This window comes from Xiphophorus hellerii, chromosome 13 (genome assembly GCF_003331165.1).
Source record: "Xiphophorus hellerii strain 12219 chromosome 13, Xiphophorus_hellerii-4.1, whole genome shotgun sequence".
Classification (NCBI taxonomy): domain Eukaryota; kingdom Metazoa; phylum Chordata; class Actinopteri; order Cyprinodontiformes; family Poeciliidae; genus Xiphophorus; species Xiphophorus hellerii.
The window spans coordinates 809,331-826,451 of NC_045684.1; the positions used below are offsets into that span (position 1 = coordinate 809,331).

Genomic DNA, 17,121 nt, shown 5'->3' on the forward strand with positions numbered 1-17,121 from the left:
AAGCCGGAGCTCCTCCCAGAACAACCAGGAGCAGAACGCTGACTTCTCTTCATAGCCTCCAATTACAGCCGAGAGGTTTGCAATTAAATCTCCCATCACTGGGTGACGAAGGCTGGGCTGCAGTCGCCTGATGACTCTATTCATTTGGTGCCTGCTGAGGCTTCACATTCCCATCACTTCTAATTAGGGATCCGAGCGGCAGGGGCTGAGGAAGAGGAAGAATCAGAGGAAGAGGCAGAGGCAGAAACGCCTTTCAGATCTCCTGATCCTCAGCTGGTGGTTCTGATCACATTCCTTGTGGGCCAGATGTCGGTACCAGCTGCCCTCTGATGCTAATCAGCTGAACCAAACAACCTGCAGCTAAACTGTCCAGACAGGATTTTCAGATTTTTGCGATCAAAGTTCCTGGTTTTGTGATGCTACTTTAGGACATTTTTCAAAACGTGGATATGGACAAAAAGAATCAATTCGCCTGAACTGTTCACCTATTTGAGCTTAATCAAATGTCTGCAGGTTTTAATTTTGAACTGCATTCAAAGTTTAGAAATCAGGGAACAAACTGAAGCAGTCAGAAGGAAAGCGTTTGATTCATTTAGCTACCTTACTCTGCGAAAAGTTGAAAATGTCTGCGTGTCTCCACCCAGTGGCCAGGAGTCTGAACTGCAATCTGTCAAAATGACAGATGATCTCCAGATTCAAGATAAACAATATTCCAACTTTGGGTAGAAATAAAAACATTGCCACCTGCAGGTGAGAGTTAGCATCACACACCAAATGTTTTTCTACAATTCAAAAATTTGCAATAAACTCACAATTATGAATTAGCGTAAAAAATGTCACAAGGAAAGCTAAAGCTAATGTAGCTAACCTCCGACTGCTGCCTTGTGATCGCAGATCACACCAAACAAACTGGTGGTTTATGACTTACTGGGAGGACTGGGAGGACTGCGAGCCATATGGATGTTTGTTTATGATTTTTTGGACTTTATCTGTAATTTTTCTTTGCTGGTTGAAAAGCAAAACACACCTAAATGTTTATGTCATCTAATCTGATGCTGCATTGCATTGTGGGAAATGTATGCTCACATTTTATCTCTGATCTTATATTAGGTTCTCTGCCTGATGATGTCACTTCCTTCAGTTTACACAGAGCGGTCTAAAGTAGCCAGTGTTTCCAGGTGTTTCCAGGTGTTTCCAGGTGTCAGTAGACTTCCCTTTGCATCTCGTCCTTCACCCCGTCTCCTCCCAGCATCGTCCCTGCAGCCCGGCGGCCCCCGGCCCCGGCGCAGCCCCTGGTGGGTCCTGGCCGTCTGTAATCTCTCAGGAAGTGGAAATGCTCGCCCCGCCTCCCGGTCCTCCCAGCATGCTCTGCTCTCCTCTCCTCGGGTAAAAGGCTGCGGCTCTCTGGGGCCGAGTGGCTCCATGAGCGTTCCTGCGGCGGGATGTTATTACCGAAGCCGTTTTAAGCACATAAACGCAGGAATGTGAGAGTTTGATGAGCCTGTGACCTGCAGCGCCGCAGCAGCCTCTCATGCGTCTCTAATCCTGCGCCGCCTGGAGCTTTGGGCCGAACGGAGCTGCTGTTCCCCCGGTGGCCTGGAAGCTCCTGATAAAACCTGCAGACCTCCCCTCCCCCCCCTCACCTCCCCACAGCCTCTACTGAGCGCGTGCGGCTCAATTAGGCGCTTTAATGTCACGGCGTCCAGAACAGAAACCCAGATGTAGACCAACACCAGCAGATCACAGCGTTCAGGAGAAAACATGAACCTGCAGCTTTCAGCTGGAGAGGAGAGGAGGAGGAGAGGAGAAGGAGGAGGAGGAGGAGAGGAGGAGGAGGAGGAGGAGAGGAGAAGGAAGAGGAGGAGGAGGAAGAGGAAAAGGAGGAGGAGGAGGAGGAGGAGGAGGAGAGGAGAAGGAAGAGGAGGAGGAGGAGGAGGAGGAGAGGAGAAGGAGGAGGAGGAGGAGAAGAGGAGGAGAAGGAAGAGGAGGAGGAGGAAGAGGAGGAGGAGGAGAGAAAGGGAAGAGGAGGAGGAGGAGGAGGAGAGGAGAAGGAAGAGGAGGAAGAGGAGGAGGAGGAGGAGGAGGAGGAGGAGGAGGAGGAGGAGGAGGAGGAGGAGGAGGAGGAGGAGGAGGAGGAGGAGGAGGAGGAGGAGGAGGAAGAGCGATCGGCTAAGAATGGAGAGTTTATTAAGAGAGAAAAAAGGAATTGAAGGGTGAGCAAAGAGAGAGAGAAAGAGGGGAAGTAATAAAGCGATGATGAGGAGGAGTGAGGAAGGTGAGAGCACCAACCCCCCCCCCCCCCGCAGTATTTATAAAGGTCACTGAGTCTCCAACAGAACCAGAACCAGAACCGCTGATCACTGGTTGATCCAAACAGAGGAGGGAAGAAACGGATCGTCAGGAAAACGTCCTGAAATAATCCGTCTGAATTCACTGCAACTATTATTTAGTTTATTATTATTTAATTTATTAGTTTATTAAATCTATTATTCTGATAATTAATCTCATCAAAAATTTACATTCTGCAGATTCTTTATGAAAATATTTTAGCTAATTTTAATATTAAAAATACATCAAAATAAACAACAAAGTTCCTGTTTTAAATAAGAGAATCAACATTTTACTGCCTTGAAGAACCAGAACCAAGATGGAAACCCGACCAGAACCAGTCCAACCAGAATAGCTGCAACTTATTCTATCAATTAATCAATTAATCTGACGATTAATCAGATAAAAATTGGCACATTCTGCAGATTTTTCATTTTTTGTATATTTTTTATGCAACATTAGAAATACATTGAAAAATACAAAAAAACAAATAAATCATTTTTTAAAAGAGAAATTAAACATTTTATTGCCTAAAAGTCAATAATTTCTTTATTGATCGATTGATTATCTGAACATCAGAGTGTGAAGATCTGAGCTCCTTCTGCTCAGAGTGAAGCTGATCTGGTGATTAATCAGTTATAGATTAGCAGGAAATAAAACGGCCACCAAGGCATTCTGGGTAAAACAGATTTACTAAGAAGGTTTTTTATCTTTTTAACAGTTTTACATCATTATTGCTCCAACTGTTTTCTTCTTTCAGCAAACAGCGTTTCTGAGTCTCTATATAGTTAACAATTAATCGATTATTAAATTAGTTCTATCGATAATTACTTCAATTATCGATTAATCGCAGTTAAACTGATTAATCGTTTCAGCCTGAACCAGATACAATCAATCCAGCATCCAGCTTTCAGGTTCCGGTTCTGATCTGGTTCTGGTTCTGGTTGGACGGGGACTCACGGGGCAGGCTAGTGGACACGTTGACCTGTGTGTAGAAGCTCTTGCTGGGCAGCAGGTCCGACACGCCGTTCAGCGCCTCCACGCTGAAGGTGTAGTTGGTGTTGGGCAGCAGGTTGACCACCGTCACCGTGCGCTCCGTCAGCCCCACCTGCTGCGGCACGAAGCCCACGCCGGGCCCGCACGGCTCGCAGCGGGCCGGGCCGCAGCGCCGGCAGCCCACGCTGTAGGTCAGGTCCACGCGGCCCCCGGAGTCCGAAGGCGGGGCCCAGTCCAGGACCAGGGAGGACTGCCGCAGGGAGAAGCGCAGGCTCCTGGGCGGGGAGGGCGGCCCTGCGGGGTCAGGGAGACCAGCATGAAAACATGAACTATGATTGGATGAAACAAAACATGGAGCCAAACAGAGTCTCAGTGCTGTCAATCACTCTAGTGTATGCTCCCTCTCTCCTTGCTCTTTTCTAGGCTAGTTAGCATGATAAACGGTTTTCCTGTAGCTGTTACTTGTTTCTCCACCATTAGTGCTTTGAGTAGTACACGAGAATGATTGGCAGCGCTAAGCCCCGCCTCCTGGCTTTGATTGGCTGTTTTTGGTGCATTTCTTCAGGCGGCGGCTCAGAGCAGGTGAAGCAGATCGATCTGGTCACAAACTGTCACAGCATGGAGACAGTTTAAGCACATATGTAAGAAACATTTTTATGTTTTTATAACGGAGACCCTGTTTTATAACCCTTTATATCAAACTAGAACTGATGAGAATTAAAAAATTAATATCTAATATTGAAATGTTTGATTTTTATCATTTCTGCTTGTGTGTTTTTTTTACTAACGATGGACCAGAAATTAATCTGCAGTATTAATCATCAACTAATTTAGTTATTAATTGTTTCCTGGGAAACCCAGAGTCTCGACAGAAAAACACCCAGAGCAGCAATGAAAAGTCTAAACATTGAATCTGTTCAGATCTCCTGGTTCACATTCTGTAAAAATCTGCCTTTCATCACCTTTTGTATCCAATTATGTAAAAAATAAAAAATTATTCTGCAGCTAAAAAATCGACGTGTGAAAAGTTGAGCTGAACATCAACAAAGTGATTAATAACTGGATGGAAAAATGTGATTAATAGAAGATTTTTAAATGAATTTCAACTAAAACTGCAACTAGAATTACAAAGCTTTTATTTTTTATCATTGATTTTACATGTTTTGCTTTTTTTATCTTAAATTTGTACAATTTTGACTTCATTCTGAGTGTTGTTCTTTCAGTTAAAAACTCGCGTCAAGGATTAATCGATCAATAAATCGACCATGATTTCAGTAATCGATTAATCAGATTAATCGATTAATCAGATTAATCATTACAGCCCTAACCCTGATGTTTACAGACCTCCATGATTTTACGTCATGATTTCTCTCCATAAAAACATATGGAGTAATGATCTAGAATAATCTGCTTCAGATTTTGTGTTTTTGTTCTGGTTCTGATCTGCTTTGGCTCTGCGGTTCTGCTGCAGAGACGTTTCGGACCTCCTCTCCGCCCTCTGAAGCAGGATTAGCCCGGTCTGGGCCCGGTCAGAACCAGCGGATCAATACTTTAATTAATGCGCTCGTTAGACGGCTGTGAATCCATCGGGCCGGATCAGGAGATCAATGCTGTAATTAAAGCTCTCCAGGGCTCACAGACCCACCGACCCGCCGACCCGCCGCCGCTCCAGAACCCTGCATCGGGTCAGAACGGCTCCCAGAACCAGCAGAAGGTCCGAAACGGGCTGGTGACACAGAAAAGGACACATTCTCAGTGATGCTCTGAGGGTCAAAGGTCAAAAGGATCTGAAATGGCGGCTTGGCAGCAGGAAGGTTGTGGGTTTGAATCCCAGTTAGCATGTTAGCATAGGAGGAAAAAATCTACAAGCTGATAGAAAATCTGGAATCGAAATCAATATTTTTATCCTCATTTAGAAAAATTACATTGAAAACTTTGATGGAAAAAATTTAAAATATTTCCTCAATTATGCAAAAAAACAAAAACAAAAATAGTTTTCATGTTTTCTTCAGCAGTGTTTGGCTGCTGATCATGTGACTCGTGGTTTTATTGCAGTTTTGTGAAATAAATTTATTTCCATTTCCAAACCAAAACCAGAAAATTGATCAGAAACGTGTGAAATTGGCCTGTTTTCATTTAGCAAATTCATTTTCATAATTTCAATTCAGGCATTTTAAAGTGAAAGGAAACGCGGCTGGAGACAGACTGTTGCATCCTGGGGCCCCAAGCAGCGTTTCCACAGATCCTTCCTGATCAATAAGTATTCACACCCTGCTGGTATTGAACAGTTATCAGCAGATTTTATTGTCACTTATTGTAAATAGTTTGTTGTGTTTTAATCTTTTAATACTCAGGTACATTTAGATTTTTCCCGGCTGTTTGCTCCTTTTTAACACTGAAATGTTTCTGTACAATATTTTATTTTTTATATATTTTATGTTGTATTTTGGTATAAGTCTGATTTCATTGTTTATCACTTTGCTGCTGCTGAACCAGAATTTCTTCCTGGTTTCCAGGGAACTTTAGCGAGTTTGTCCCTGCTTTGTTCCCGTACCGTCGTCATGGTGATAAAAACCTGATTGTGTTTCAGTTCAGATCATCCATGAGTTCAACATTACGGTGAAATGGTGAGAACGTTTTCCTTTCTGTCCCACCGTTCCTGAATGCTTCCCAGGAAAATCAAAGATTTATTCACATTAAACATGAGAGGAGGAAGAGGAGGAAGAGGAGGAGGAAGAGGAGGAAGAGGAGGAGGAGGAAGAGGAGGAGAAGGAAGAGGAGGAGGATGAGATGCAGGGTGAAGGAAGGGTGAACCATAAACTGATCTTTATGGAATCAGCAGAAATGAAAACTGGTTAAAAGCAGAAAGATGACAGATAGAAATGTGTGTGTGTGTAGGGGTGTGTGTGTAGGTGTGTGTGTGGGTGATGTCATTACTAGTGCAGGGGGTGGAGGGGCTGTCCAGAGGAGTCCTGAAGTGATCTTCCTCACACACACACACCACCGATCCTTCCTCCTCCGCCACGCTGTTGGCCGGACACGGAAAACACTCCTGTTGCCGCGACGACATCTTGTAGGATCCAGGCGGACAAGCTGGACAGAACACACACTCCGTCAGGAAAACACACTCCGTCAGGAAAACACACTCTGTCAGGAAAACACACTCTGTCAGGAAAACACACTCCGTCAGGAAACACACTCCGTCAGGAAACACACTCCGTCAGGAACACACCCTCCGTCAGGAAACACACACTCCGTCAGGAAACACACACTTCGTCAGGAAACACACTCCGTCAGGAAACACACACTCCGTCAGGAAAACACACTCCGTCAGGAAACACACTCCGTCAGGAAACACACTCCGTCAGGAACACACACTCCGTCAGGAAACACACACTTCGTCAGGAAACACACTCCGTCAGGAACACACACTCCGTCAGGAACACACACTCCGTCAGGAAACACACACTTCGTCAGGAAACACACTCCGTCAGGAACACACACTCCGTCAGGAAAACACACTCCGTCAGGAAAACACACTTCGTCAGGAAACACACACTCCGTCAGGAAACACACTCCGTCAGGAACACACACTCCGTCAGGAAACACACACTTCGTCAGGAAACACACTCCGTCAGGAACACACACTCCGTCAGGAACACACACTCCGTCAGGAAACACACTCCGTCAGGAAACACACACTCCGTCAGGAAACACACACTCCGTCAGGAAACACACTCCGTCAGGAACACACACTCCGTCAGGAACACACACTCCGTCAGGAAACACACACTTCGTCAGGAAACACACTCCGTCAGGAAACACACTTCGTCAGGAAACACACACTCCGTCAGGAAACACACTCCGTCAGGAACACACACTCCGTCAGGAACACACACTCCGTCAGGAAACACACTTCGTCAGGAAACACACACTTCGTCAGGAAACACACTCCGTCAGGAAACACACTTCGTCAGGAAACACACACTCCGTCAGGAAACACACTCCGTCAGGAACACACACTCCGTCAGGAAACACACTTCGTCAGGAAACACACACTCCGTCAGGAACACACTCCGTCAGGAAAACACACTCCGTCAGGAACACACACTCCGTCAGGAACACACTCCGTCAGGAAACACACTCCGTCAGAACTGAGTCGTTTTTGTATCTCAAACTTTTACAGAAAAACATTTTAAATCAAAAATGAATCTACACTAAAAAAACTGAATGTGGCTCCAACTTAAAATAACTTTTCCAATTACTGAATTTAGTTTTTCAAACTTTACATGTTTAACTTCATAACTGAACTTGAATGAACTTAATTTGATTTGTTGTGTTGAATCAACAGAAGTTTGATCTCTTGATCTTTTTTTTCAGTGTTCAGGGAAGAAGATGTGAGATCCCAAACAGAACCGGTCGGATCCGAACGGATCAGAGGAAACAAACCAGGAAAACATTAAAACCTCGTTTCTGTTTGTTTCTTCCTCTCATTTTATCAAAACATGTTTATTAATGTTTCTCTGAAGTACGGAAGCCCAGAAGGCAAAATGTCCTGGAGTCAAACTTAGAAAACTTAGTTCTAAATATTCAACAGATTTCGGTTTATTGATTAAAACAAACAACAAATATTCAGAAATCTAAAGAAAAAATATTTTAATGTGATGATAAAACACACACACACACACCCCTACACGCCCACCCCCGCACACACACACACACGATCCTGCAGCAATACACCAGGTCTCCGTTTGCAACTGTTAAAATCCCTCAATCCGGCTAAATTAAAGATGCTTGTTTGTTTTCTGGATCTAGAACTTGTTCTTGGTTCAAAAACATCAAATATAATTAATAAATGAGTTAATAAAAGAAATGCTGATAAATAATCCATGTCCAGATGAATAAATCTGAATGATCTGAACTAAACTCTTTCTCACCAGAAATGTCAGATGAATTTTCTGGACATTTGAGTCTCAGATGTTCTGTGCTTCCTGCTTCCTGTTTCCTGCTTCCTGTTTCCTGCCGACGTTTCAGACATTTATACGCAGAATGAGAGCAAGAAGCTGCAAATATCTCAACGATGTAAACCCCAAAACACACCGACAGAAAAACACCAAGAAACACGTAACAAAAACACAAAGTGTCAAACTGGAAAACGGATCCAGGGTTTCTGGGTAACATTACGTAGGCAACGTAACGTCCTCCAGACTCCCCCTAGTGGTCTGGAGGACTTCTGTTTTGTGCAGCGAGTTTGCAGCTTTTGAAACTTGATGCTGTTTTCTGGATTTGTTTCTTTTTCCTCTGGTTGCTGCGTTTTTCGTTTTCATTTTTGTGGTGAGTTTTGTAGTTTGCATCATTCATGTCTCTGCAGTGCTTAGCCGTTTGAACCTGCGGGCCACCGTAGCGAGAGCGAACCGGGTAAACATGATAATGAATCCTAATTTTGAGGGAAGTGTTGCTTCGTTTCGTTTCAGAGTTTATTGGATCTGAGCTGAAAGGTGAAAGCGTCTTTGAGCCGAACCGTGATGAATCCCAGGAAATGAAGCCGGCCGCTTCCTGCTCCTACCGCCATGCAGATTTGTGTTGATGGTGGAATAATGAAGCCGGTTCTGTTTGCAGCCGGACTGAACTCCTGCTGGGTTCAGTCCGGCCCGGTTCTGGAGATCCCAGCCCCGCCTCACGGATCCAGTCAGAAGCTTGTAATTGAGTTTCTAATGTGAGTCATTACGCGGCCGCGCGTTGGTTCTGCGCTCAGCGCCAGCAGAACCAGCATGAATGGACCCAAATCAAGGCCCGATTATGCAGACATCATAAACGCCTCACGCATTTTCCGCCGGCCGTGTTGGCGGCTGGTTCCGGCCGACTTATCTCCTGCTTTCAGCCGGACTCGCATTTGGACCGCCACCCGGCCGACACCATATGAGCCGCTCCGATAATTGAAGCAGCCGGCGGCCGCCAGGCAGGGTCACGCCAGTCAGAACCGAGCCACAGCCCACCTGGCGCCGCGAGAAGACTGGCTCTACAGAACCCGTCCAACCGACACCGAAACCGAGACAAAGATCCGCTCAGCTGACTTCCTGCCAAAAACCGAGGGCCGTCTGAGACAGCAGGCAGGGAGAGATCCGGTTCTGCCACGGGCTCAGCGGGACGAGCACACACACACACACACACCCACACACACACGCACCCCAGCCCACCCCCACACACACACCCCAACATAAACACACACACACTCTGAGCCAATCGTCTCTCAGTTTCTGTTTCATCCCTGGATAAATTCCTCTCAGCAGGTCGGTGAGTTAAATCAGCCATAACCTGGGAGAGGTCAAAGGTCATCTCTTCCCTTCCCAGGACTGGACATCCCAGCAGATTCAGCCAAAGGTCAGAGGTCAGGGCCTGAAGCTCAGAGAAAAGACCAGAAACCCCAGAGCTTCGGTTCAGACTCTGCAGGACTCAGTTAAAGGTCAAAGGTCACAATCATGAGCCTCTCTGTAGGACAAACAGCAGCAGGGTCTGTGGTGGTCTAGTCAAAGTTCTGACTGGGCCTGGCAGCTGGTTTGTCAGAATCAACTCCAGCATGGTGAAATGTTTGAGAGATAAAAATATTTCAGAATGAGAAGAACATTTAAATATGAAAAAAACATAATTAATACGACAAGAACGTCAATATTTAAAAAAACATACGAGAAAAAATATAAATAATTTGTGAATAAATTCTAAATAATACGACAAAAAAAGTTAGGAATCATCAACTGAGAAGGTCAGCTTGAAACTTTCTCATTTTTATGACTTTGTTCTGCTCAAAACTTTAATCTTGTGATTAAAATCATTTTTTAATCTTTCGTTCCATGAAGGAAATATTTTCTGGACGTCCGAATCAGGGACAGGAAACTGTTTCCAATCCGACCAGAAGAATGAAAATTAAAAATTCATGACTGCAGTTTCATCCTGCGACAAATAAAAGGTAAAAGAATCTGAATTTCATTAACTTTACAAACGACTTTAAGAGTTTTGCCTCTGAAGGACGAATCAATCCGCCGGCGTCATTAATAAATATTAATAACCCCAAACAGGTTAGTGTCCGACTCCCACGACAGAACCTCCTGCTGTACTCCGGGCCAGAACCTGGGCAGAACCGGACCCGCTTCAGCCGCTGGAAATCAATAATCAATAAAGCTTCGGCTTGGTTCTGTAGCTTCAGTGTCCATCAGAAGAGTCCGGAGCGGTTCCGGACTCAGAACCTCCGATTGGATCATTGATCCGGCTGGATCCGGACCGGTCCGACTCCGGCTGCTGATATTTAATAAAATGTTTTCATCTGAGCAGAAGACAGAAACGCTTAAGGTCCAACCGGTCCGAAACCAGCACTTCCAGAACTCATCTAATTTTTCCTGCTCAAATTACTAACAAAAAAAATATTTGCATAAAGTGGATTTTATTTCAACCAGAGGTTTAGTTATGAGAATAAAGTCAAAATATTAGCAGAATAACAAAACTATTTTACTGGAAAACATTTTAAAAATAAGAGAAAAAATTACATTTATTTAGAAAAAGCGTTTCGCTGCCAGGATGTGATGCGAGCAAAAAGATGCTGATCTGTTAAAAGATCAAATGTTTTCTGATCTGTAAAACCGCGACCAGAGGAAAACGTCAAGATGAAGTTAAACAGAGATGACTGGATGTTTAGCTAGCTAGCTCAGAGCTAAATGTTTAGCTTGGAGCTTCGTAGCTAGCTAGCTTACTGAATATTAAATTTGAAACTGACATTTAGAATGAATAACAGGGTGAAAATATGACTTTAAAAAATCAATCCCCATTTTCCCCCCTTGTGACAAATTAAATATCCTAAATTATTGGTGTTAAATTTTTATTTGTGTGATTTTACAAACATGGTGATGCAAAAACATGCAGTTAAATCAAATGAAATCTTTCTGCTGGTTAACTGCTGAGGCTGCGGCGGATCATGCTAGCGATGTTTGATTCTCATCAGGCTGACTGGAACCAGGCCCGACTATGGGATGTCTTCAGAATCAGAATCAAGTTATCCAATAAGAGCCGGGATATTACAGCGTGGCGACACAAACCACATAAAACCAGGAGAGGAGCAGACGGACGCCTGCAGGATGAGACACACACACACACACACACACACCCACCCACCCCCACACACACACACACACACAGCAGCAGCCGTCTGGTGCTTTCAGGAAACATGGCTACCTCCCAGCATCTGATCTGAAACATCTCCAGATGGTTTTCCTCCTCGGTTCTGTTTGCTCCATCATGTCTCTGTTCGGACCGCCGGTTCTCTCAGAACATGAGAACCAACCTGATGAAGATCTGATCATCATCTCCTCTCACACGGAAAGGTTCTGTTTGAAGGGAGTGACATGCAGACACATTTCTGGTGCAAGTCGGTTTCCTCGTGATTTATTCCTGAAGATAATAATTAATCCCAATCCTGCTGTAGTTTAACTTCACCAGCCAAACCGAAACCCGACCAGAACCGAGAAACAGAACCTGCCTGGCAGCAGGATGAAAAGTCTGAATCGAGTCCAGATATAAAAACACCAAAATAAACAAAGTGGAAAATGTTCCAGAACCATCTGTAAGGTTCTGGGTCTCCACAGAACCTCAGCAGAACCAGAACCTGCAGACAGACCCAACAGAACCACTCCAAGGCCTCACTGCCTCAGCTAAGGTCAGAGGTCAGGATCTAAGGATAAGAAAGAGACAAAGTGGCCTCCATGATGGAGCTTCCAGACCAGAACCACTGCTGACCCAAAAGAACAATTTGACCCGGCTCAGATCCACCAGAACACTTCCTGATGATCCTCAAGATTTATGGGAAAAATTCAGCAGATCTGAAGAAACAGAGGCGGACGCTTCTGCCGCTAGGGCAGAGCTAAATGTTTAGCCTGCTAGCTAAATATTTAGATGAAGTTATAGAGAGCTAACTAGTTAGCTAGCTAAATATCTGATTTCAAACTAAGCTTTTAGTTTGAAGCCAAATATTTGAATTGGAGCCACATATTTAATTGGTGAAATATAAAATTAGAATGCTAAGAAAGTATTTAGTTAGCAAGCTAACTATTTAGCATCAAACCAAATATTTACAGTTAGCTAAATATTTAGATCTCTCAGTAAATATTTAGCTTTAAGCTAAAAGTTTTGCTGGTAAATTAAATGTTTAGTTTTAAACTGACATTTCTAACAGAATGAAACATTTTTAACTAACCCAACTGAAGCTGCTAACATCTGACTGTTAGCTACAGGCAGTTAGCAGTTAAACGGCTGAACGTTGCGTTCAGGAGCAGCTCCGGTTTTCCACATGCCTGTTTCAGGTTCCTGCTTTGTGAGGACAAACGTGGCGAATGGATCTGATTCTGAGCGAGAACGAACAGCAGAGCAAACCAAACACCGTCTCTTTAAATCTGCTCTGATGCGAAGCTGATCGTATTCCTGTTTACTCTCTGCTGAATATGTCTGCTTATGGAAATTAAAAAGCATAATCTGCAGCCTGCTGCCGCGCAGCAGCTTCATTTGACTCTGAATCAGCGGCTCAGATCTGAACGAGTCTCTTTCTAATGACATTTCATTTCCAGTCGCCTCGTTCCGAATCAGCCCTTTTCATTAGGACCGTGACCCAGATAGCAGCAAATCAGTCACAATCATCTGATTCCTGCGAGTCGAGGAATGAGCAGCGCCGCTTCAGCGCGGCGGGGGGGCAGGGTAATATCATGAGGGGTCAAAGGTCACCTCAGGTTTTCTTCTCCATCCGTCTGGCCCAACATGTTTCTGCTTCATGTGGCTGAATGAACCTTCAGGTCTCAGTGTTTGGAAAAAAGAATATTTTACTGTAAATTCACACAATTAATCTATTTACTGTGGAAAATCACGTTTTGTAACATACAACATGTTGGGACTCATTGATCTGGTGTAAAAATTAATAATAATAATAATAAAATGAATTTATCCCATAATTCAGGATCAATGAAATGTTGTTGATGAAAAGCAGGGATTCAGATTCAGCTCTTAAATTTAATGATTCAATTTAAAAATGAATTGAATTATTTATTTGCATCCTTTAATGTAACGAAGGTTTAAGGGGTTAAAGGAAAAATCTGTCGGATGCGACCATTGTTTTTATCCGATTAATCGATTAATCGTCAGAATAGTTGATAAGATAATGGTTCGCTGCAGACGGTGAGTTGATTCTATTTTCTGAAGGTTTGATGAAACGTTGATGTGAAATCAGGTCTGATTGTTTCTGATGATCTGAGCTTTCAGATGGTCATACTGTAAATCTGTGTTCAGAGTTTTGCAAAAGCCGCATAACGTTGTGAACAAGAGGAGACTAAAGGGTTAAACCTGCAGGACAAACGGAGGCCGACTCCAGTTTCTGGAAAGTTAAGGTCCAGATTTAAAGAGGCTGAATGTTTGTCCGTCTGAACCGAGGCGGATGATTACGGCCGATCCCCAGCCGGAGCGCGGCGTTCCTGCGCCTCAAAGCCTTAAAGGCAGCAGCAGCAGCTTGTGTTCCAGCTGCAGGGAAACAAACCCTGAGCTGCTGGATCAGACGCTGCCCGCAGCATTCAGCTTCCTCCGCCAGAACGCCGCTAACCCCCAGCTATCACCCAGACCTTCAGCTCGGCTGTTACAGGCGTTTCACACTCACTTTATATCTGCACAGGACATTAAAGTAACTATAAACGGTTGAAGGAATGAAAAAATTTCACAAAGGTGATAAAATATGAATAAAACGGAAGAAAAACAAAATAAAATGAGGAGAGAAGCAGCAGAACAGAAAACACTTTCAAAGGTTTAACATCTTCATGTCCCACAAAGTCAGAGCAACCCTGAAGGCGTGTGTGTGTTGGTGTGTGTTTCTGTATGGGGTGTGTGTGTGTGTGTTTGTAAACTCTGATTCTCTTCCTGCAGCAGGCTCTCGGCTCTCGGCTCTGGATCATCTCTGCTGCGTTCCTGTTCTTCGCTCATCTCTCACCACATGCATCGTCCCGATCCGGTCCGATCCGGTCCGGTCTCGTTAACGAGCTTAACGGCCTGGGGGGATGGTACAGGTCGGACCGGTCGGTCGGACCATACGGCTGATTAAGTGGCTCTCTGGGCGGGGAGTCATGGTCAGAGCACACGGCCGTTTACACGCTTTCAGAGGTGTGTGTGTGTTTCTGTATGGGGTGTGTGTGTGCTGCTGTGTGTGTGTAGCCTTCCTGTGATGAGGAACAGTTGGTCCATCAAGGAGATGGATGAGGTGATTCGGCGCCCCACCCCCACCTGCTGCTGGCAGGACTCCATGTTGGACATCGAGACGGAAACATGAAGAAATGGAAATATATCTGAATGATTTTCATTTTCAGTAAAAATATTTAACATAATGAAGGTTTGCAGTCATTTCTGCTATATTTATGTTCAAACTAAATAATTAGTTTGAAGATCCATATTTACTAAACAAAGTGAATATTTTTAATATTTTATACTAAATATTCTAAACTAAATATTAAGCCAGCTTGCTTACTTAATATTTATTGAACTAAATTCTCAGACCCAAACTTCTAACTAAATATTTTGGATTAAGCTAAATATTTAGTTTGCTAAATAAATATTTAGTTGCTATTTCAATATTTTGAAACTAACATTCCCAAGTGAATGAATAAAATTGTGAATATAACTTAAAAAAATGAATTCCCACTTTTTCTTCTTATGATGGGCTGAATAACCCAAATTATTGTTTAAAAGCTTTCCATATGGAAACAGCTGGGAGTTTACTAAGGAACCACGCTAACCATGCTAAACATGTAACCCTGCTGGTTCTGCTGGTTGTTCTGGTTCTGCTGCTGGTTCTGCTGTGATGTCCCGAGTTCCTCCTGCTGCTGTTTGGTCCATAATGAAGCTGTGAAGCTAACGCCGGCTGACCTTGCTGTGTAATTAACGGACTCTTCTTTTATTAATCCCTTCATTCACTCAGCGCCTCCCTCCGTCTAATCAGCCGTTTAATGAAGACATCCAACATGGCGTCCTGAAAAACGCCGTCAAGCAATTAAAGGACAAATAAAGGAGGGATGAAGAGCAGATTAGGCTGGAAAACCCGACCAGCTTCTTTTACAGTTTCTTTCTGCACAACTTTAAATGTTAAAGTTTCTCCATCTGTGAATTTCATTCATCAGAACCAGAACCAGGTCGGGTCCAGATGAAAATTGTCTGTTTTTCTTGTAATAAGGTAAAAGTTCAAAGCCCTTTTTATGTTTTGGATCTTTAATCATCATTTAAAAAGGTTTATTGTTGTGCAAGTAAACATAACTTAAAAGATCTGTTCATTTTAATCATCCTCATGTACTCGCTGCTAAATTTGCTGATGGTGGAGAAACAAGTTACTGTTAAATGTTTATCTGCTGTCATCGGTGGCTATGCTAACTAGCCTTAGCATCGTGACAGTGCTAGCTGCTGCACAACACGGAGCAAGGAAGGCAAGGAGGGGAGAGATGAGCAGCGCCACATGGAGGGGTGATTGACAGCGCTAAGGTCCGCCTCCTGTCTCTGATTGGTTGTTTCTAGTTAGCACTGGGAGCTAAATGTTTTCAGATTATCTGTTCCATTACATTCTGTCATGACGTTTCAACAAATATGAAAAATACTTTTTATAAAAGTTACAAACTGCAGTTTTAAGTTTAAAGTTTCACATAAAGCAGAAATTATTTGGTTTAGATTAAAAAATGGGGCTTTATGTTATTAATTCATCTATAAATGTTACAGTTTCAAACAACATCTTTAATTAGCTAAATGTTTAGCTCCAAACTAAATATTTGGTTCTCATCTCAGAGCTAATGACCCAAACATTAAGCTAACAAAATATTTAACTTGGAGTTAACGAGTTAGTTTGCTAATTAAATATTGGTTTTGAAATTGTGACATTTCTAATGAATTAATAACATGGTGAAAGTAAAGCCAGGGTTTTACTGAATAATAATAACAAGTTATTGCTGAAGATGTCTGGCAGCCTGAAGCTTCATAAACATCGAGTTCAGAATCTGCTGGAGGTTTCAGACAGTCAGAATCAGAACCTGGAGACAAACTGTGGCCTTCAACAGAGTTTCAGGGAAATAAAACAGCTTTTAAACAAAAACGTTGGAAAGTCTAATTCTGGAAAACAAGGAGAAACTTTTTCTGCCGGTGCGTATGGAGAGCAGAGGTCAGGGAGGCGAAGCGGCAGCGTTTCAGCGCCGCCCGCCCTGCGTGGGAGAGCTTTCTGTGGAGAGTATTGATTGGTGCTTCGCCCGAAGCGCTGCGGCTCCGTTCCTCCGCCGGGTTTCACTCCCTCCGTCTCTCCTCCTCACACGCAGCTGATGCTGCTGCCAGGCGCGACCGGCCGTGCATGTGAGCGTGCACGTGTGGGGGGTGTGGGCAGAAACCCACTCTTTGTATTTTTAACTAAGCCTCTCAGCGGGCGGCGTGGAGCTGCTGCTGTGATTACTGCGTTCTCCAGAGGCAGCATCGATCCGCCGCAACGCTTCCCTGTAGAAACCTCCGGATATTTCTGGACAAACAACCGGACCGTCATCATCATCATCATCATCATCATCATCATCATCCTCAGGCAGCAAAACGCCCAGCAGGTTCTTTACTTCTCACTTTAATAACTTTAATATTTCTCTCTGGCTCCAGTTTGCAGACAAATGTTGCGAGTTAATCTGTGTTGACTGAAGCATCGGGACGCAGATTACTGCAGACGCCGTCGCAGAAGTTTGGCTGAAAACTGATGAGGAGATCAGCTGATTAAAG

General features: G+C 43.9%; 1 protein-coding gene across 1 annotated transcript in view; it reads right to left on the minus strand.

The window, feature by feature from the left end:
• epha10 (EPH receptor A10) overlaps nucleotides 1–17,121 on the minus strand; it is an 80,594-nt gene that overhangs the window by 13,830 nt on the left and 49,643 nt on the right. The window contains exons 4-5 of the mRNA XM_032579962.1: nucleotides 6,262–6,417; nucleotides 3,289–3,618 (exon numbers count right to left, since the gene is read on the minus strand). Of these exons, the coding sequence (XP_032435853.1) occupies nucleotides 3,289–3,618; nucleotides 6,262–6,417 (486 nt within the window). The remainder of the gene's footprint in view (nucleotides 1–3,288; nucleotides 3,619–6,261; nucleotides 6,418–17,121) is intronic.